The sequence below is a fragment of the Heloderma suspectum genome, chromosome 6 (assembly GCF_057233095.1).
Source record: "Heloderma suspectum isolate Gila_16-S chromosome 6, 16-S_ref, whole genome shotgun sequence".
NCBI classification, from domain to species: domain Eukaryota; kingdom Metazoa; phylum Chordata; class Lepidosauria; order Squamata; family Helodermatidae; genus Heloderma; species Heloderma suspectum.
The window spans coordinates 55,021,867-55,043,454 of record NC_139463.1 but is presented as its reverse complement, the minus strand read 5'-3'; the positions used below and the strand labels follow the sequence as shown (position 1 = coordinate 55,043,454).

Genomic DNA, 21,588 nt, shown 5'->3' with positions numbered 1-21,588 from the left:
GTGGTGATGTCAGTTAGCACCAGCCACAGTCAGCTTTGCAGAACAGGGTTGTTGCCCCCCCCCCCCCAGCTTGGCCCTGGAGAATGAAAGGTATATTTGTCTTGAACAAGGTGAGAACACTTTCAAATTGGCCCTCCTGCTCTACAAACGTTGCCTGTCCTTACCCTCTCTGGAAACATGGTGGCCTCCCTAGACTTCCCACCACTTGCGAAAAGGGAGAGCAGATGAGGCCTCCTTGTTGCTCCTTGCTGATGGTAGAGTTGCCCTTTGAGCTTGAGCTGCTGGCCTGGCAAATGATGAAAGCCCATGTTTGAAAAGCCACACAAGCGGAGAGAAGTGTTGTTTTGTGAGCGTCCTCCTGAAGTGTGAAGGATGAGGCCCCGCGAGATTTAGATCCTGAGACCTCAGATGTGCTTGCTATAGCAACTATAATCCCTGGCAAAGGGACTTCCATGGGAGACCCCTCTGCTGCATTGTGCCCCACTGCTCAGGTCTCTCCTACTCTGACTGCCACCCTTAATGGTGCCCACCACCCACCACCAGGAACAACCACCTCACTGTGCCTGTTGACACTTCAGCAGGCTGACCCAACTGACACATGTTAAACTGATCAGGGGGTTGGACTTGATGGCCTTGTAGGCCCCTTCCAATCCTACTGTTCTATGATTCTATGAAATGTTTGATTCTGTATTTAATAAATGGATGTTAATACCCTGGGCCAAGATGGAGCATTTCGCCTCTGCAACAAGGGGGACGTTTGCCTTTTATGTGCATGTATCTGCCACAGATCTCACTCCTTGTCATCTGGGTAAGGACAAGCACAGCACAGGAATCAGAAACAGGCATGGAAGCCAAAGAAGGACTAAGCCACTCTGTTAGTATTTTGCATAGATCGGAATGGTCCATCGCTTGACTAGCAACCTGGCCTGTTAGAATCGAGCGTTGTCCAAGGATACTCCTGGGGAGCAGCTACTGGGTGTGCTTGCATTTAGGGGTGGCCTCAGTTAAAGGGTCTGTAGGGTTCAAGCTTGTTGATAACTCTGAAACACAGTGAAAGAAAACATCACTGCTGGCCTCACAAACTGCCTTCGTACAGTGGCCTGTGCACTGAATGACCCAGTAGAGTTTGCTCTCACGAACCCCAAGAGCTGCCAGGCCAGATGCCTCTGGGAAGCTGATGAAGAGGGCCTGAAGGTCATGGTCATCTCCTATTGTTTGTCCCCAGCATTTGCCCCAAGGAAAAACCCTATCTGACACCTTCGAGACCTATTGCCAATCAGAGTAGATATAGCATGGGGCCAAATGAGGAGGTGGTAGACAGAGAGAGCAGAGGCAGCAGCGAGCTGCGAAGTGGGTGGATGGAAGACCTGCACTGACAAGGAGGCTGCAGGACTAGGAACTGCTGGGTCCTCATGGCTTTGGGCCTGGTCTCTTGATGCCCCTGTTGGGCTGTGGAGCTGGTAGCACTGTGTGCTCCTCTGCAAGATCTGCTGATGCTCTGACTTTTAAGATAATTAAAGGGGGCATGAAAAGATCTTTAAAAAACGAAACAAATCTGTGGTAGAATACTCTCTGTTTAATATGTGACTGTCTGGCTAATTGAAAAGGTCACTTGGTAGGATGAATACAGACAACTGTTTACCATGTGGTAACTTATCACAGTCTGCAGGTCACCACTCAGTAAAATGTTTTTCTGTATTGTCCTGCTGTGTGCTGGGAAGAATTTGCCAGCCCCTCTCTTGCTTCCCTGGAATGCTGATTAGGTGCAGAAGAGTGGTAAGATTCTCCTTGCCACTTTGCATAGGGATGGGCAACTTCTGGAGGTCCGGGGGGGCATTTTTGACCCCCGGTATGGGCTGCAGTCCATACGGTGCTGTGGGCAACCCCACAAAAACTGAAGCCGCTCCATTGTCCTCTCCATGGCCGCTATGGAGGGGATTGGGGGGAGGGGGTTAAAAGAAATTTCTGGGGGGCAACAGGGGGCACATGCGGCCCACAGGCTGCATATCACCCAACCCTGACTTGGCAGAATACAGATGACCGAATACTGAGCAGCGGCTACATGCACACTGTTGTACCTGGTAAATGGTAATCTGTATTCACCTATATTGGCATCAAAAAGCAGCTTACATTTCTCAGACGGACTTAAAGAAGACAATTTTCCCTGCCTTGCCTTTCCTGGACTATCTGGACTACTCTGTAGAAACCGTAAAAATACCCTGCAGTTTCTCCTCAAACACCAAAACAAATTTCTGCAAGTGAATTAGAACAAAAGAATACTGGTTCCAATATAATGCATTGAGTCCACTCCCCCAAAGGTGCACACAGCAACATTTTGCCCAAGCAAAATTTCCCCATTTCTCTTAGGGCATCAGAACTAGAGGCAGACAATCAACATGTCCTTCAAGAAACCCTCAGCAGATGGATTTTGCTCATGCTTTGTACGTGTCTGATTGTCACAACTGCAGCAGGGAAAGAATTCCCCCTCAGGTCAAAGTGCTACGAAGGCTGGAGGGCTGGAGTATTCTGCCATGTGGCTTGCGTCACTTGCTAGAGGAATCAGCTACCTGCTTCCATTCATGTGGCATGATGTAGTTAGGATTGTGTGAGCTGATGTCCCATCTTGTGACACAGGAGGACGGAAGAAGGGCAGTAGTCTGTGGCTCATTCCAGCCCTGCAATTCTATAAACTTGGTAGGAGATGTTTACTGTGAATCTGAAGTATCCAGGAATCTGAACGCAGCTTAAGGATTGTCTAGAAATAAGCTGTATGAATCATCTATTTGCATGAAACATTCTCAGGTGTGTGCACCCAAAGGAAATGCACCAGAAAACATCCGCAGTAGGTGCAAAAACATCACTCTGGAATTGGTTCTTGGTGACATGTTCCCAATGGAGCAAGCTTTTATCTAATGGGCTCTGCAACCAAACGCCAAAACCCCGGCATCCCCGCACTTCAGTGAGATCTACTTCTTAAACGCTCCCTGACATCCATCCTTCAAACAAAGGCCACAGCCCATCAGTGCTGGCTCCAAACGTCCTACATCTAACTAGACCCCGCGAGGGGGCTGATCCATGCTAGCTACACCCAGCTGTGAAGAGGTGAGCAGCAAGGGGGAAACAAGCAGCTCCAAACACTCCAGGACACGTGGCTCCCTGGGGAACATCCCCTTCGTGTTTACAGACCCGTCCTTGTCTCCCCGTCACACTATACAATGTTCACCATGGTAAACACAGTGCACTGTCATCTGTGTAACAAATAGGAGTGCCACGTAAAGTAAGAGCAGCCCTAAGAGCCAAGAAAATCCTAGCTCCACCTCCCCCTTTGCCATAAAACAACTCAACCCCACTCTCTTTCCGGAGCTGGAGATAAGAACAATTTTAAAAATATCTTAAATGCCAACATTTTGGCTCCCCACCTCTCCCCACTTATACAACACCACTTCTTTCTCTTTCTTGTTCTCTCTCTCTCCCTCCCTCTCTCTCACGCACACACACATGACCGCGCGCACACACACCCCTCCCTCACCGGGAGCAGGAGCCAGAATCTGGGATTTCCAGTTCCTAAACTGAAAATTATTTGGTAATTTTGAAAACTACAAAGTTTTAGTTTTTTACCACCTGACTTTCATTTTGGGATTAAATATCAAGGCTTGAGATGGGGTGGTATTTGAATCATAGCATTCTTTTTTTTCCTGTGGAAATAATTCTCTTGTAATGTAACTCCCCTGTACATACCCTCCGTTTCTCTCCTTCTCACAGTTTGAAGAACCAGCTCAATTCGTTCACAAGTATAGAGATATCTCAGCAATCAAATCTCAAAGTGCATCCACACGGGGGAGCCTCTGGGCCGAAGCAGACATGGCATGAGAATTCTGTGACTTGAATTGCTGATGTATTTTTTTTTTTATTTTCAAAAACGGCAGCTCCGGGGGGGGGGGGGGGGCTGTGTGTGATCTGGGCCAGGGCCAAGCTATGGGGCGGGGGGAGTATTTGCACCCCTCACTGCTCCTTTCAAAATCCGCCTCCCCACAGTTGCTTTTTGAAAAAGAAAACATGTTGGGATTTCCTGTCAAAGAACTCCCATTTCACATCTAGTCTGACCCTCAGTTAGCCACCCACAGATTCCCAGTTGCCGGATCTCATGCAGCTTGTGGATCACAGCAACACTGTGTAAAATGGCATTTTCACATGTCCTAATTATCCAAATATTTTGGGCATTCCCCTCCCCTGCAGACCATTTAGATGAGTGGAATTGTGCTCCTGGCTGCATGGGAAATGCCAGAGAGCCTGGAGCCTTGTGGGATTGTCGGAGGTTCGTAGGGAGGTCAGCTTTGGAGGCAGGGAGGAATGCCACCCTATGCCCAAATGTAACCTTGTTAACGACGCAGGTAGAAATCCCAGACAAAGAAAAATACTGTTGCATATAATAGCGGAAAGTCTCTGATTCACTTTTGCTCAGAATGCAGCCCTGTGAAGTCACCATCTCTCCCTGATTTTCCCTGTACTGCCATTCCTTGAATTTCACCATACTGGTTAACTGAACCAAAAATAGTACTGAGGTTCTCTAGTAGGGGGCAAAGACGATGGGGCCTGTGGCTGCCCGCACAGGGCCTGGGGTGGTTCGGAAAAGCGCTGGTCCAAAGATGGGAGCGTGGAAGAGGGCCGCCGCAGCTGGTCGGAGTGTTAGCGGGCCGGGCAGAGCACACATGGCGGCTGGGGTGAGGGCGCTTGGCAGGAACCGCGCAGCCAAAGTCTTCGTGAGGTGCTTCTGGAGAGCCAGTTTGGACTGTGAAGAGTGAGAAGGAGGGAGGGGAGGAAGAGAGAGACACATGAGCGAGCCAACCAACGGCAAAAGGAGAAAGGGACACGGAGGGCCAGGGTTTCCACGCTCAATTGTGAATTTATGGCTGGGCCCACTAGGCCTCAACCCCAGAATCCGGCTCAGCCCTGAAATATGTGAATTAACAATCAAAACAAGGATGCTCCTGAGCATATGCATAGTGCATTTGTGCCAGACTGAGCAATAATGAAGGCCACACGTCACACCTCTGGGACAGGGGACTTGCTCCCAGTTCTAGGTTACATCTTCTGAGACCCACCATCACTGTCTTTAGAAATTAAGTACTGAAAACCCAGTAAAAGGCTGAGAATTTAACCTCAATCTTATTGTCCTCCTGAGGCCCGGATTCAATAGACAATATATCCCGCCCAGTCACCCACCCCACCATTTCCCATGTTGCAGTTACCTTCCATTTCGACTATTGCAATGCACAGCATGTGGGGCTGCCTTTGAAAATGGCCAAGAAACTGCGGTTGGTCCAAAACAGGGCTGCAAGACTCCTAACCGGGACTGGGTATTTTAATAATGTCACGCTAGTGCTTTATCAGCTACACTGGCTCCCAGTTCATTTCTGGGCATCAGAGTGCCAGTTTTGACTTTTAAAACCTTAATGGATTGGGACCAGGACATCTGAAAGATCACTATCTCCCATATATACCTACCTGAACCTTGAGGTCCAGGTGCCCTCCCCAGGTGAAGTGAGGCAGGTGACTATGAGGGACAGGGCCTTCTTGGTGCTGGTACCCCAGTTGCGGAATGCCCTCCCCAGAGACTCACCAGGTGCCTATTTTTGGCACCAGGTAAAGGCTGTTTTAATCTCCCAGGGCATTTAAGAATCTGTGATGTTATTCCCGAGGGGAGGGGGTTGGGGGTACCCCATGTGCCCCCCCCCTACCCTGATACAGAATGCTCTTTCATCGCTGCTGGAAGCAGCAGGGAAAGAACCATCTGTCTCTGGGGGGTGAAGTAGAGAGTACAGCCAGGGGTGGTGGAGGAAATTCAGCAGCACTGCGAGAGTCAGGGCACCCTTGGGGGCCACAGGTTATGCACCTGTTTCAGGATACTGTATTGGATGTTATTATGTTACATTGTGGGCTCCCCAGAGAACAATATTATGGGGCAGCCTATATAAATGCCATAAACAAGCAACCAAACAAAATCCCCAGCCAATAACTCTTGATTCCACCTCCACCCATCCCAATAAACACAGATAAAATCTGCCTTCCTACAATTTTGGTTTGCAGTGATTCATGCAGAGAGGCGATAGGTTTCCCCCTCTGAACACAGGTAATTCTACTGCTCCTTTGCACTGAATGATTCAGACACTGGTGAGCTGAGGGCCGTGGCTCAGTGGCAGAGCACGTGTTTTTACCCCCAGCATCTCCTGGTAAGGCTGGGAAAACTCTCGCCTGAAATCCCGGAGAGCTGTTGCTGCCAGTCAGTGCTGACAGTGTCACTGGAAGCATGGTCCGACTCAGTATAAAGCAGCTTCCTATGTTCCTAGCACCCTGGTGGGGGCTGAGTGGAGCACTAAATCTTACAGAGGCAAAGCAGACTGTTTTGTCTGGGAGTGGTGATTTGGACTCAGAGGAGCCTTGCCTTATTTAATGAATTTCTTTCTCACACCACTAGCACTGGTCACATGGCACTACTAGTGTCGACCCAAAACACAGTTGGGGCATATTTGATTATATTTTAATGTATTATTTTATTGTTTTAATCCATTTTAATTGATCCTGTAAGCTGCCTTGAGTGCCATTTTTGGGTAGAAAGGCAGAGTATCAGTATCCTCAGACTGAACATGGAAGTCCTGCTGGTATTTATAGCTACTGATAGACATATCCTCCATGAAGTTGTCTAATCTAATCAGGCAAAAAAAATTGGAGCCTTTGGCATATAAGATGGGTTTTTTTTTAATTGATTGGTGCTGCTTATCTTATTTTATCATTGTGTTTTTAATTTGTTTTATGTTACATTTTAATTAAGATTTTATTTTTAATGCAGATTTTAATGGTAGTGCCCTTGAGTGCCATTCTTTGGCAGAAAGGTGGGATATAAATTAAATAATAAATACAGAAACGATCTCTTTTAAGCAATCATATGTGCTAGTGATCATCACACCATCATGCCACAATGTATTTGCCAGGGTGGAAACTGAGCCCATAGAGCCCCAGAGCAGTTCTGATTCTGAGGAAGAACAGCAATCCGTGGGAGTTCGCTCATCTCTCACAAGCACAGCAGCTGGCAGAGATTCCTCCTGCCAGCATTCCTGGGAGAGATAGTGACCCTGGCAGCGAGAGAGCGCTGGAGGGGGGCTTGCTGGACGTTCGGCACAGACGCAGCGGGCGACGACAGATGGAGGGCGCCGGAAGGAGGCGCTCTGCTCATTTGGCGCTCAAACAACAGTCGCATCCTGAGGACCCAAGGGTAAGAGGGAGGATCTCTCCATAGCCCATAAGTTCAGAGTCTTCCCGTGCTTCTCCTTCAAACAGGGACCAACTACCGTACCTGGAGCTTAGGCTACTCTGCCATCTACCCCAGTGCAGTTCCTTGCTTAGTCGCTAGTGATTAGTATCTGTGAGAGTCATTAAGTAATAAAAGAATAAAGCCTTGGAAAGAATCCTCATCGTCTGTGTCTTGAGTTGGCTATTGGAAGGGACTGCAAGAGGCAGCTAGGGCGCTCCTGACAGTATTTCTCTAAGAGAGCAATCCTATGGTCCCTGGTGAGCGTCCCAGAGACCATAGGATTGTTCAGATTCCCCCTTCCGAGGTCAGAGACAGCGCTCCAACTTTGGAAGGGGGAGTTGGAGTTCAATCCTCCTCCCCCGCCTTCTTGCAACCAGCACGGAGAAAACGCACCGGCTACCCTCTGAGGTTGGAAAAGCGGCCTCAAACGGGGAGGAAAGGGGGCGTTCTGGTGGGTGAGGAGGGGAGAAGATTGGAGAGGCCAGGATACAAGACATCCTGAGTGTCTTCTGGCCTTCTTCCCTCCCCCTCCGAAGCACCCTCGCTGGACAGGATGAAAAGCCTGTCCAGCAAGACCTGCAGGACAGGAGGATGGGGAGGCGAAGACTTGCCTCTGCTGTTCCTCCTGCCCTGCGTTGGATGATCGGATGCCTCGGAGTTTGGGGGCTTCCAATCACTGAGGGTGCAATCGATAGGACTGAGCCCCAAATCAGCTTTTCCCAGCTTGGTACCCTTCTGACTAGCCATGCTAGCTGGGGATGAGAGGAGTTGTAGTCCAACACATCTGGAGGCACCAGGGGTGGGAAGGCTGCACTAAATCAATCATGCATTGAAAGGAGACATACAAATCTGTCATCAAACGCTCTACTATCGAGCTACTCCCCTCCCTTCCTCTCATATGAACTGTTACACCTCTCTTTAACATCCAAACATTGCTGGCAAAAATGTCTACAGTTTTGCTGTAGGATCAGACTATTGAGCACCCAGACCCAATTCTCCACAGGCCAAGGAGGATGAACGGGCTGCCATGAATAAACCCGCAGCCACGGAAACTCCCCTGGCTCCTCTGTACAACACTCCCAATAGGTGACATGGTTGGCTGGGACTTCCAGTGACAAGGACCTTCAGAATACTCACTGCCAGGGCCGTATTCTTCTGCAGTTTGCTGTGGGGGCTGTATCTGGGCTTTGGGGGCTTCCCTGCAAGTCTGTCCTTGTGCCGTCTGCTGCTCATGTGCTGTGAGTGAAGAAATGCAAACGCTCAGTGTTGCTACTGAAATAGTAGGCCTAGACATTTCCCCCAAAGGATCATCTCATTCAGAGCTGGGCAAACAATGAGCTGTGGTCCCCTAGCCAGATGACCACCCAATTGCTGGGATTTTTGTAAAGAATACTGTGCGAGGCTGGCATGATCCAACAATTCGTTACATTTTAAAGCAAGGTTCTATAGTTAAACAAGAGTCATTGAAATCAATGGGATTTAAATCACTCATAATTTAAGTCTCACTGATTTCAATGGGACTACTCTAAGCCAGGATCCAATCCTATATCTTCATGAAATTTGTTTTAAGTGAAAACCCCATAATACCAATTTAGGTTAAACTCTGTAAACAGAAAAGAGAGAGACACTAGCTCTCTCAAAATTGAGAAGCACGCCCCAGTTTTTTCAGAATCTTTACCTAGTTTCTTTTTCAGCTGAACTTTTTAAAAAGCTCTGGTGAAAATGTTTTTTAAAGCATTTTGATACTGAACTTCAGTCTTAACATCAGAATTAGTTGAACATGTCCAGCATAAACATTCAGCCACCAACACTTCCAACTCTAGAATGTTGCGTGTAACAGGAAGTTCAACATGGAAAGTTCATTAAAAAAAAATCTCAGAAAAACAGCTGTGTCACTCTACTGCAGCTGAAACAATGAAGAGTCATGTGGCAATTTAGACTACATGTTTGTTGTAGCATATATTTAAATGAAAATAAACTGAAAAATTGTTATTGGAACATGTATTCTAAGGGCTAAACTAGATGCCATATTTAGCTACCGTGATGCATGCCTCAGTTACATCAAGGATGGCTTATTGTTATGGATATGTGGGGCTGCCTTCGAAAAATGCCCAGAAACTTCAGCTGCTGCAGAATGTGGCTGCTAGATGGCAGACTAGAACTGGTTATCGGGAGCATGTTACTGTTACACAGCGCAACAGTTTCATTCACTTCTAGTTCATTTTGGGGCTCAATCAATTCAAAGTGCTGGTTATGACCTTTCAAACCCGAAACAGCTTGGGACTGGGATTTTTTTTTAGTATCAGTAATTTATTACATTTTTATAATATATAATTATAACAATAAATTATGACAGAAATGAAAGAGAATCCTTAGAACTAAAAGTTGAACAAAAATTTAAGAGTTTTGAAAAGCAGGTATATCATGATACAAAACTGTTGGGAACAAAAGAGGCCTCTAATAATTAAACTGTATCTCTGTTGTTACTGTAGAATTATTTTAAAAACCCATTATTTGGTTTTGGTGAGATGTAGATAGATAATGCCAAGATAGACAAGGATAAAAGGGAAAACAAGAGAGAGGGAGGGTGAAATAGAAGGTAAAGTCCAGAAAGGCATTCTAAATGTCATTTAATTTGTGCAAAGTATTCTTTCATATGTAAGTCATTCAAGATAACAATTTGAGGGGCCGGTATACGTGAAGGACAGTCTTCTTCCATACGAGTCTGCCCAGATCTTAAGACTTCAAGATCTGCTGGAGAGGCTCTCCTGCATCTGTTGCCAACATCTGAGCTGTGTTTGGCTGAGATGCAAAACAGAGATTTCTCCATAGCGGCACTCAGGCTCTTGAATGCCCTTAGAGGCTCACTCGCCCCCTCAACGATGATTTTTCATTGCTGTGTCAAATTTCTCCTCTTTCAATTGGCATTTGCTCTATAAAGGTGTAAGGGCTCTCTTTGCTGATATAGTTTAGCTTGGTACTGGGTTTTTTTTTAAATACTCTATTAGCTCCTGCCATTCTTTAAATTCTTTTAAATGTTGATTGGTGTTTTTTTAGTTATATTTTATTGTGGTTATTATATTGTTGTTATTGTTGTTGCGGCTGCTAGCCTCCTTGAGCCATTTTAGTGGAAAGGCAGGATAAAAGTATTTATAATTAATTAATTAACTAACTAGATGTTACATACAGAGGCACATAACATTACCCCTGACAGCTCGATTTGAACTGGAAAAGCCAATTTCCTCAAGGGTGAATATGCATTTGAAACCTCATGAAGGAAAAGCTAGGTGAAGCAGAGAGATGCAGGGTGGGGAAAGGTTTAAGCTCCCTTCCTCCTACAGCACTTTTGAATCCTGAATACATCTCCAGAAATGGCTTTTCTTATTTAACACAGGCCATAGAAGTGATGTTTCCTGTATCTGCATGTAACATCTAGTTTGGCCCACATTCAAATGAGATAAATCTGGTGAAATTTCTACCTGTAATGACATTTCTTCTCTAACTTCACAACAACACTTAACCAGGGCTAAGCCAAAGCTGGGGTGCAGGGAAGTGGAGGAACGAAACATTAAGTGATTTTTTTTTCCAGGAAAAAATTTGGCCCCCTGAAAAAGACTTCTTTTGCAATCAACAACGATTTGGCATAACCCTAGCCATAGTACTATAACCTATCAGGGCTTCTTCACAGAGAGCTTTTATCCTGCAATCAAGATTGCTTATTCACAGAAGTTTATGGGTCCTTTACATGATGTTGTCAGCCTCCAGAGCATCTCCCGCACTAAATGACATTTATTCCATTTTTTTTTAACGTATCAGGGATAACAAACTATCAAATTACCGTGCTTGAGTTCTCTCATGAAAAGAGGAAAAGCCACAATAAGAGGAGCTAAATCACAGTGCCATCTAGCGGCTGTGTAATGGAACATATGGAAGACTCAGATAAGGGGGGAAAGGAGGGGGGAAAGGGTGGGGAGGACGCACATATAAAGGGAGTCCGTCGTGATCCTGCATTTAAAACAAAAGCAGAAAGCCGTTTTAAATGCGGGATTTTAGGCTGTTGTAGAGATGTTCTCAGAGTAGCTGAAGAGAAAGCACTTCCCTGCCTAGGCCATTCTACTTACTTGATTGAGTTGGGTTTCTGAGTTGACAAAGATCTCGCACACCTGGCATTGGAAGGCCTTGTTTTGGATGCTAAGGCTGCCTTTGCCGCCAATACGTTTGGGCTTGTGCCCGACTCGAGAGAGAACCTTCCCCCTGCCTCGCCTTGGCAAAACTGCCTGGCCTTCCAGCATTGACTTGTGCTTTGCTCCTGGGAAACAAAGAGAAAATGAGTTTTGGAAGAAGTGACAAATTGGCTCTTACACCTTGCTAAGCATGGGGAGTACTGGGACAAGAGGCAAGCATGCGTGAAGATTCCAGGATGCCAGAATGAATGTGGCTTTATCGGAGACCTCTCCCAGCTGCTTCTGGAGTGTTCATGGTAGCCCTGGCTGAACATATCCTTGGAGAGTCTCCTAGGGTCATCTAATAACTGGCGGCAGAGTAAACTCGATGCTGAAAGAAACAAGCATCTCTGTCTTGGCAAGAACCTTCACAACAGAGTGTAGGTCAGGCATTAGTGGTAATTTTCTGTCTCTTTCTTTCTATGTTCTCTGTGTGTGCACCTATAAAGAAGCTGGGAAAACCACAAGGCAATTGTGTGTTCCATTTCCTTGCTCCAAAGTTACTTCTATATTTGCAATACAAGCTGGGTTTTTTTCTGTAAAAAGCAGTAGTCTCTGCTGTAATATCAAGGACAGCTGTCCTTAGTTGTCCTGTGTCCAGGATATGGATATGCTGTTTGCCTCTAGGCTTCAGTCCACCAGCTTTTGAGAACATGGAAATGGATGATGCACATTTTGTCTTTTGCTGAATTCAAAACTGAAGTGTCCCCAACCCATCTTTTTTTTTTTAAGGCATATGCTTATGTCTTCTGTTATATTGTACATTGTATATGTTATCTGGCTGAAGCCTTAATCCCTTTAGGTTTAAGAGCCAGTGTGGTGTAGTGGCAAGAGTGTTGGACTAGGAGCTGGGAGATCCGGGTTCTAGTCCCCACTCGGCCATGGAAGCTCACTGGGTGACTTTGGGCCAGCCACAGACTCTCAGCCCAACCCACCTCACAAGGTTGTTGTTGTGAGGATGAAATGGAGAGGAGGAGGATAATGTAAGCCGCCTTGGGTTCCTTGCAAGAGGAAAAAAGGCGGGGTATAAATGCAATAAATAAATAAATAGGTTTCAAACACTCTCTGGAGATCACCACTGCGTTATCTTCCTTGCCTAATGTTCAAAAGGAATAGGGTAATGAGGAAAGGCTAGGCCAAGCCCCAAAGGCATCTGGTTTTATTTCTTGCTACCCTTATTATTGAGTTTCCTTGTTCTGCTTGAAAACATAAGACAGCAAAAATGACACCCTTAAAAATTAAGGGTGCAAGCAAAGCAGTTTGTCCATTGTTATTTCATTGAGAGAAAATTCTGCATAGAATTTAAATGCGACAGTAGCTTAAGACTTTTATTTGGATCAACTGTTGTTGTTGTTGTTTATTCGGTCAGTCACTTCCGACTCTTTGTGACTTCATAAACCAGCCCACGCCAGAGCTTCCTGTCGGCCGTCGCCACCCCCAGCTCCCCCAAGGTCAAGTCCGTCACCTCCAGAATATCATCCATCCACCTTGCCCTTGGTCGGCCCCTCTTCCTTTTGCCTTCCACTTCCCCTAGCAATCAACTAAAAACTCACAAAGAAGCGAGTGAGCTCTCAGGGCCATCAAAATTCTTCATCAGGCTAGACGTTGTGCTAAAAAGGGGGAACAGATGTTACTGAACATGATGAAAAGCTCAAGTCTGCAGCATGGAATAGTTTAAGATGGAATGGAGGAGGTGTTACAGAGCTTTAAATTACCCGAGGCTTGCTGCAAAAAGACCTCATGTTGCATAGCTGCTCTCCCTCTGATTCAAAATATAAATGCCAGAGGTTCTTACCTGCATAGAATTTGGAATTCCAGTGTTTCTCTTTAGACATCAAAGAGTTGTAGGGTTATGATGTTTCAAAATATGCAATCAGCAGCCTTGCAAAGAAGTCCACAAAAAGTTAATAGCCCACTAACACCTACCTGTGCTGTCATTTGTGGCATAAACAGAAAAAAGAGCCAGTTGTTGTCAAGCTTCCCTGCCGTGTCACCTGCAGGCAACCTTTAGTTACCATAGGTGACAGGGTGAGCAGCTATGCTGAGGTCTGTCAGGCCGCACAGCCAAAAGAGGCCTGTGCTCAAGGCAAGGCGGTTCTGCGCCTTGTCCCACCCTTGTGGCCTTTGAATTACATCTTCCACTCCACGTACACCCTACTGCTTCCTAGCCTCTCCACAGATCTGCTCCAGCATTGCTCCATGTCCCCAAATGCCAAACTATACAAAAATTTAAATGTAGGTTCTGAGCAGAACACGCATATTTACTGACAATTAGGAGATTTGCCTAAAATTATGAAAAGCAGACATCTTTCATTTCAGTACAAAATTAGGGCTTCCTCGGTGCAATATTTGGTTTGTAGTTTTTGTATTTTAGGGGGAAATTCTGGCAAGACCTGGGCATAAGGTCAGATCTTACAGTTTTACCAGCCTCAGATATTGTGGTATATCCGTGGAGATGAGGCAAGACGTTATGCCTTCTAGCTGTGTACAGATAAATATTTACGTGGAGCAAGAAGAATAACTTCCCCCTTACTGCTCCCACGGCTCTGCCTCTGATCCAGAACCAGTGGCTGGATAACCATGCACACACTTGGGAGGGGGAAACGAATCACCAGGGCTGCGCCCAATAGGCTCCAAACAGACCCATGTCTGCTGCAGCTGTGCTGGCCATGGTTCTGGGGTCCAGCTGGACATTCTTCCAGGGTTCAGCGTGGTGCAAGCCAGTGAAGGGCTCCTTACCAGAATTATGAGCACCCAGCTGAGAGGCAGAGTTGACTGTCACTTTGCAAGTGGGGCAGTGCAGGTGCTGCTTGCTTTTCTTCCCCTCCTTCTCCATGTCTGGGGCTGAGCTGGTGGTTCTGCCTGATTCGGTGGCTGGAATCTCCACTCCGGGTACTGCGGATGACGATGCCCTACTTGCAGTGTCTGGAGCTCCTTCCGGGGGCTCCGAAGCCAGGGGGGAGGCTAGGGGCGGCGTCCCACTAGCAAGCTCAGCAGATTCCTCTACTGGGGACATCCACAGGAGGTTGCAGCGCCCCACCGTGGGCTGGTTCAATTCCAGCAGGCCGTTGGGTTGTGCTAACAAAAGAGGAAAACGTTTATTTTCCTTTGGAGGACACCGCTGGTTCTGCAGACCAACAAGGCCTCAAAATGACTGATCTCTGCTTCTGTTAAAGGGATGCCTCAACTGAGATGATTCTCTCACATTACTGGAGTAGGGAAGGTGAACTGCATGCAGGCTGTCCCCCGCACAGTATCGACCCCCCTGGCTCGCAAGTGACGCAGCTGCCATCCACACTGCAAAGCTCACTTGGTGGCCGGTAGGCAGGGCTTCCTCTCTCCTGGTCCCTGTAATTACTGCTACTTTTTCCAGAGGACCACAGCCTCTCTCAACTGACCCGATTCAGAGGCCTGAGTCCTCTTGGCCTCTGAGGCTTAGTGGACCACGAATGGCTTCTTTAGCTGTATGCTGAAGGCTTGAGGCCCTTTCAGGGTCAGACACCTTTTTATTTGCCCAGGCTTTCCAGCATACCATCTTTTACTGGTTCTGCTGTTACTCTGCTCTGTTTCTACTGCTTTGTTAGATCCAGTTCTGTGGAATATATTGTTCTACTTCATTCGTTCTTACTGCTATGGATAGTTATTAGCCACCCTGGAAGTTCTGTTACTGATGGGTGGCACACACGTTTTTCCAACGCCCCTGGGACAGGTCAGGGCCTACAGTCTTCACAGGGGACAGTGGGTGTGGGGTTCCCTGCAGCACCAGGGCTGGCCTAAAGAGCCCTGTTCACACCAGCAGCCGTGTCTGGGCTGACCGCATGGAGGCAAGCAGGCATCGGCCAGGCAGGTGAGTCCAACAGGCGAGTGGCTAAGTGGCGGCAGGCTGTTCAGACTGAGGAGGCAGGTCCAAGTCAAAAGGCCCAGTGGAACCTTGTTGAGTCACCTGGAGCGGCTAGCTGCAGTCCTACCCTTGGGCCGGCCACAGAGATGGCCCTGCAGCACAGCAGACAGCCATCATGATGGCACAGCGACTGAGGCACCTGGGTCACACTGATGACTCCCCAGTTCAAGAGCCTTTGACTCTTAAAGGCGGCTTCCGTTTAACGCATCGTTAAACTTCTCTTTGGTTCTCCATGAGAGTGAAGGAGGGAGCAAGAGAAAGAATACATATGGCGCCATGCATAAGTATTCACCCCCCCCTTGACTTTTCCACACTTGAGTTATGTTACAACCTGGAATTAAAAGGGATTTACTTAGGATTTCTTGTCACTGATCTACACAAAATAGTCCATAATGTCGAAGGGGAGGGGGATCTAAATATTTTACAAGATGATCTAAAAACAAAAAACTGAAAAGTCGCATAAGTATTCACCCCCTTTGCTGTGACACCCCTAAATAAGCTCTGGTGCAACCAACTGCCTTCAGAAGTCCCATAATTAGTTGCATGGAGTCCATCTGTGTGCAAAACAAGTGTCACGTGATCTCAGATTAAATACACCTGTTTCTGGACTGGATGGCCCCAGAGTTTGTGGGAGAGCATATCTAAACAAACAGCAACATGAAGATCAAGGAGCTATCAAAACAAGTGTAGGATAAAGTTCTGGAGAAGCACCAATCAGGTTTGGGTTATTAAAAAAATATCCCAAACTATGAACATCCCCTGGAGCACCGTTAAACCCCAAATGGAAAAAATATGACACAACCGTGACTCTGCCTAGAGAAGGCCGTCCACCAAAACTCAGTGACCGGTAAGGAGGGCATTAGTCAGAGAAGCAACCAAGAGGCCAATGAAGGCGCTGGAGAGATCCACAGGCGAGACGGGAAAAACCGTCCATGGGACAACTATCACCTGGACGCTCCACAAAGTTAGGCTTTATGGAAGAGTGGTGAGAAGAAAGCCACTGCTGAAAAAAGTCCATATTGAATTCCATTTGGATTTTGCCAAAAGGCATGTGGGAGACACAGCAAACATGTGGGGAAAAGCCCTCTGGTCTGTTGAGACCAAGAATGAATTTTTTGGCCTCACCACAGAATACTGTGCGTGGAGCGAAGCCAACAGTGCTCATCGCCCTGAGGACACCATCCCCACGGTGAGGTATGGTGGTGGCAGCTTCATGTTGTGGGGATGCTTTTCATTGGCAGGGATTGGGAAACTGGTCAGGATTGAGGGCGAGATGGATGACGCCAAACACAATTCTAGAGGAAAACCTGTTTCAGTCTGCAAGAGACCTGGGACTGGGGCAGAGGTTCACCTTCCAGCAGGACAATGACCCTAAACACGCAGCCAAAGTTACACTGGACTGGTTTAAAAACAGGAACCCGGATGTCTTAGAATGGCCCAGTCAAAGCCCAGATCTCAGTCCAATGGAGAATCTGTGGCAAGACTTGAACATTGCTGTTCACCAACAGTCCCCATCCAGCCTGACAGAGCCTGAGCAATTTTGCCAAGAATGGGCAAAAACTGCAGGATCCAGATGCGCAAAGCTGGCAGAGACTCGCCCCCAAAGTCTCACAGCTGTAGCTGCAGCCAAAGGTGCTTCTGCCAAGTATTGACTCAGGAGAGTAAAGACCAACAAATGCCAGTTTGTTTTTGTTTAATTAACATTTGTGCCAAAATAAAAATATTTTGCACCTTTGAAATGTTACGTATGTAAAAGTGCAAATGCCAAATAAATTCATTTTAATTCCAGGTTGTAACACAACAAAATGTGGAAAAGTCAAAGGGGGGTGAATACTTATGCAAGGTGCTGCATCCCATTCCCAGGGCCGCTGCTAGGAGGAGGCAAGGGAGGTGGCTGTCCCCAGCGCCACCTGTGTGCACTGGGCAAAAGCCCGCCAGCCTGGCAATGAGGAGCAAGGTGTGCGCTTTGTCTGGGTCAGCTTCTCAGGCCCCGGGATTTACGGATTACGCTTGGGCCTGCAGCCCCAGCAAGCGCAGCCCAGACGGAGAAGAGGGCCTCCGTGGTGCTCACGGCTTTCATAGCATAGACGGGGTGGGGGTGGGGCGATCTCCTGGTGGGTTCCTGCCTCCTCTTCTGCATGTGCAGTGTACCCGTTTGGAAAAGCACCAAAGAAACGGGAATTTTTCTGATGGAAGAATAAATTTTGCAAGTTATTTATTTCCAGAATTTGTGACAAAACACCCCATGCTTGAATATTTCGCCTGTCTGCGTTATTTTTAGAAGCAAGTTTATGATTGTAGAGCTACTTTAAACGGCTTAATATGTGACCCGTTAGCCAGCTTGGCAGCGCTACAAGGGCCCAAGGAAGACACGTCTCCTGCCACTGCCCCACCCCCCACCCCGCCCTAAACCCTACAGAAGTGCATCCCACTGCTTTGTTCATGTGAATGAAGCACATGAAACCACGGCTCGGTTTCGATTCTGTTTCTAACAAAGCTGGATTTACCCAGGAACCTTTTCCTTTTAATGCTTTCAACCATCATTCACGGAAACGATCTTCACTTATTCCTATAGCACCAGTCAACAGCAAAAAGGTTGATGCATACAGTGCTGCCTGCTAAGAGACTGAACTTCAAATCAGGAGGCCACTGGTTCAAATTACTCCTGCCATGAACTTACTAAATTGCATTAGCTACTCTTAGCGTTAGTCCCCCACAATCCGCAATAGGGTGGGGGGTGATAATATCACTTGCCTTCTTTGGACCTGTGGGCACATTTGGACATTTGAGGAACTGCTGTGGGCACCACCACAAATGCCTAATCAGCGAATCTCTGCTTGTCACATCTATGGGTCTCAAGCTGCATCTTATTCAGCAAAAACTTTTGTTTTGTGCCTGTTGGACACGACAATGTCTCTTTAATAAGGGATTATCTAATTCAGCTAAATGTTGGCAGCAGAATACAGCAAATACTTCTTTTAAACAGATATTTTGACAATGTCCAGTAGTTGTTTCTTTTGGGTAGGAGGTTATTACAAAGATACATTTTGTACTGGAACAGTCGTTAATATTCACTGATGTACACGGTCTTTTACATTATTTACCTGCTTTATGGAAATTAACAAATGGTCAATGTAAATGGATTTTCTGCACCCTTTTGACAACTGAAAGATTGATATTACAACACTGGAAGGATAAACACTCACCTCCTATAATGCAGTGGATTGAGGGCCTTGTAACACGTTCAATATTTGAATGGGTGGCATACAGACACCACCTTCAAATGGATACTTATTTGGATATTTGGTCCACTTTGTTGCAGCCCATGTATAATTGCTAGAAAGCTGTATGCATTTCATACAGATCTATGTACGTATATTTAAAAAATGGGGAAATCTTTTTTTTTAATTTCAGGTGCCCATGGGCAACATGTTGGGGACCCCTGCCTTGCAGGATTTTTGTCAGGATTACAACTAGATGATGTACTGAACACTTGAATGCACTATACAATATATATATATATATATATATATATATATATATGAGATAGCATTATTTAAATGGTCCACAAAATCATCATGCCTTAAAAACCAGTATATAGAGCTCACCGTGTATTTGCTTTATTCCTGGCCTCCGAGAGTAAAGGCAAACTAGAACCACAGAACTGGAAGAGGCCTTGTGGGCCACCTAGTCACAATGACCTGCTTGATGCAGGAAATCCAGAGCTAGAGCATCCTCACAGATGCTTTCTTCTATGCGGCAGCCCTTCAGGTATTTGAAGAATGCTCTCATATCCCCACTCAGTCTTCTCTTCTCCAGACTAAATACACTTTCTTCCTAAACATACCCTAGTCTTTCAACCTGTCCTCACAGGACGTCTTCCCATACCCTGGACCATCTTCATTGCCCTCCACTGAACCTGTTCCAATTTGTCTACATCCTTCTTAATATGAGGTGTCCAGAACTGGACACAGTACTCCAGATGAGGTCTGATGTCACAGCCTCTCTTCCCTCCCCCATTTTAAATTAGCAGCCTCAGGGAGGCCCCATCTGGATTGGAACCAAAGGGGCGTAGGGAGAGGGGTTTAACACTTTCCCTCTGCCATTTTCTTTATTTCTTTTAAACTTTATTTTTATATTATTTTTTCAGTACAATGAACATAAGCTAAACATAGCCTGGAAAAGTTAAAGAAAACAAATATGCACAATCTGATTCAGTTAGGGTGCATAGAGTACAGAACTGCAAAACCTTCAAGCTGAAATTATTTTCTCTTGGTGGGTTAGCAAAATATATATAATATATAAATTATAATGATCTGGAGGAGCTCAGGTCTGGGATATATGATCAACGTACCACAAAAATGGGTACCACGTTGCATAAAATGTTTCAGGTTTTGCATGATCTTTAACAATTTTCATATGGTGGGTAAGCTTGTCTATTAATAAATGATCCCAAAGTTTCTGAAACCAAGCTTTGATAGAAAAGTCCACAGAATTTTTCCACTGGCTTGCAGTTGTTGCTCTTTCTGCTGCTGAACAGTGTAAAATAAAGTCTTCACACAGAGTAGACTTGAAAGATACCTAGAATTGCAAGTACTGGAGTCTTGGTGATATTTTGTTTGGTCATGTTGCTAATGTCTTTGAAGACTTTGTCCGAAGTGCCTCTCTCCCAGAGGACATGACCGCCACATGTGGATAATTGTCCCAGTCCGTAACACCCCCGCTAACATCTACTTGAAGCTGTTTTGAAGATCTTCTGTGCCTTGATAGGGTTAAGCGCTACCAAGAAAAGTAATCTGAAAGTAACTTCCCTTACTGGCCCCTATGGGTGTCTCTACATTAAAGGAAAATCTGGAAGCCCCTGGAGCATTTTGCTTCCATTTCCATGGCACAATGAGGACTGGTTCCTTAGACAAGGAATGTGACAAAACACCCTTTCTTGGCAGCCTTCCTGGAGCTTTCTATATTTTTCAATGAAAACAGCGCCATCTAGCAACTGAAAAATAGTGGTACGCCCCATATTAAACTGCATTTTTTTAAAAAAGCCGATTATTTGAGAGGGGGGGGGTTACAATGGAGTAAACCAGAAAAAGCACAGGAGGGGCCCTGGATGTCGATGATGTCGTGTAACGGACCTGCAAACTTCCGTGAGTGGGCAATCACGAGGGTGCATTAAATCATTCGTGTAGAAATGCTCTATGCCATTTTCAGCTTCCAAGGACAACCTCTCCCCTAAAATCACTAGCAGATTGGGGTGGCGGATTTTCAGTGGGAAAATGGCATGGGAAGAAAGCATTCACCCCTCTCCCCATGATCCTGATCCAGAAACAGGGGAAAATCATGAGATGTGTTTAATGTCTAACCTGACTAAAAAGTAACTCAGGGCACGATCCTATGCATGTTTAGACAGAAAAAACGCCTACAACTCCCAGCATGCCCAGCCATGTTGGGAGCTTTAGGGCTTTTTTCCGTCTAAACATGCATAGGATTGCACCCTAAATAAATGATTCCACATACACTCCTACATTGCCTTCACAGGGCAGCAAGACCAACCCAATCTGGTTTTCAAGTGGAGAGAGTTCCCAAAATCTGAGAGCTCTTCTCAGAATGCCACCTTCTCCTCACAGGGTAGATAGGAGGACTTTTCTACCACTGACCTGTGCTGCTGCTGCTGCTGCTGCCATCTCTGCTGAGATCAAACACAGAGCCAAAGTCAGCGGGTTTTTCTGGGCTGCTGCCGCTGCCCATCCTGTGCTTGCTTTTCACTGTTTCGATGGCCTTGAGTCTCCGGGCGTGCTTGTGGCCTCTGTAATGTGCCTCTGCTTGATTCTGAGAAACAGAAATATGGGGAGGAGGGAGTTTTGAGGGTTGGAAGGAAGAGTGGTACAAAGGACACTCTACGGGACTTGCTAAATTCACCTTTCTAGCTGGAAAAGTAGCACTTAGAAGACGGGTGTATCTTCTAGCTGCTGCTGCAGGTCTTCCTCTACCACCTGGCTGTTTTCCCCATCTCGTCTGGGGTGTTAGAGAGTGCCACAGCAAAATAAATTTGGAGATTCACCCCCCATTACGCACCTCGGTGCACAGCCTTTTCCTATCCCTCGTTTCACTTTCTGCCCCCAGAAAAAGCCACAGATGGGAAGGTCCAGCCCATG

At 46.4% G+C, this 21,588-nt stretch overlaps 1 protein-coding gene across 1 annotated transcript in view; it reads right to left on the bottom strand.

Moving 5' to 3' along the window:
• Nucleotides 1–4,567: 4,567 nt before the first annotated feature.
• ZNF385C (zinc finger protein 385C) overlaps nucleotides 4,568–21,588 on the bottom strand; it is a 142,747-nt gene continuing 125,726 nt past the window's right edge. Inside the window, exons 4-8 of the mRNA XM_084808227.1 lie at nucleotides 21,091–21,262; nucleotides 14,272–14,610; nucleotides 11,431–11,618; nucleotides 8,432–8,545; nucleotides 4,568–4,789 (exon numbers count right to left, since the gene is read on the bottom strand). Coding sequence (XP_084664353.1) covers nucleotides 4,568–4,789; nucleotides 8,432–8,545; nucleotides 11,431–11,618; nucleotides 14,272–14,610; nucleotides 21,091–21,262 — 1,035 coding nt within the window. The remainder of the gene's footprint in view (nucleotides 4,790–8,431; nucleotides 8,546–11,430; nucleotides 11,619–14,271; nucleotides 14,611–21,090; nucleotides 21,263–21,588) is intronic.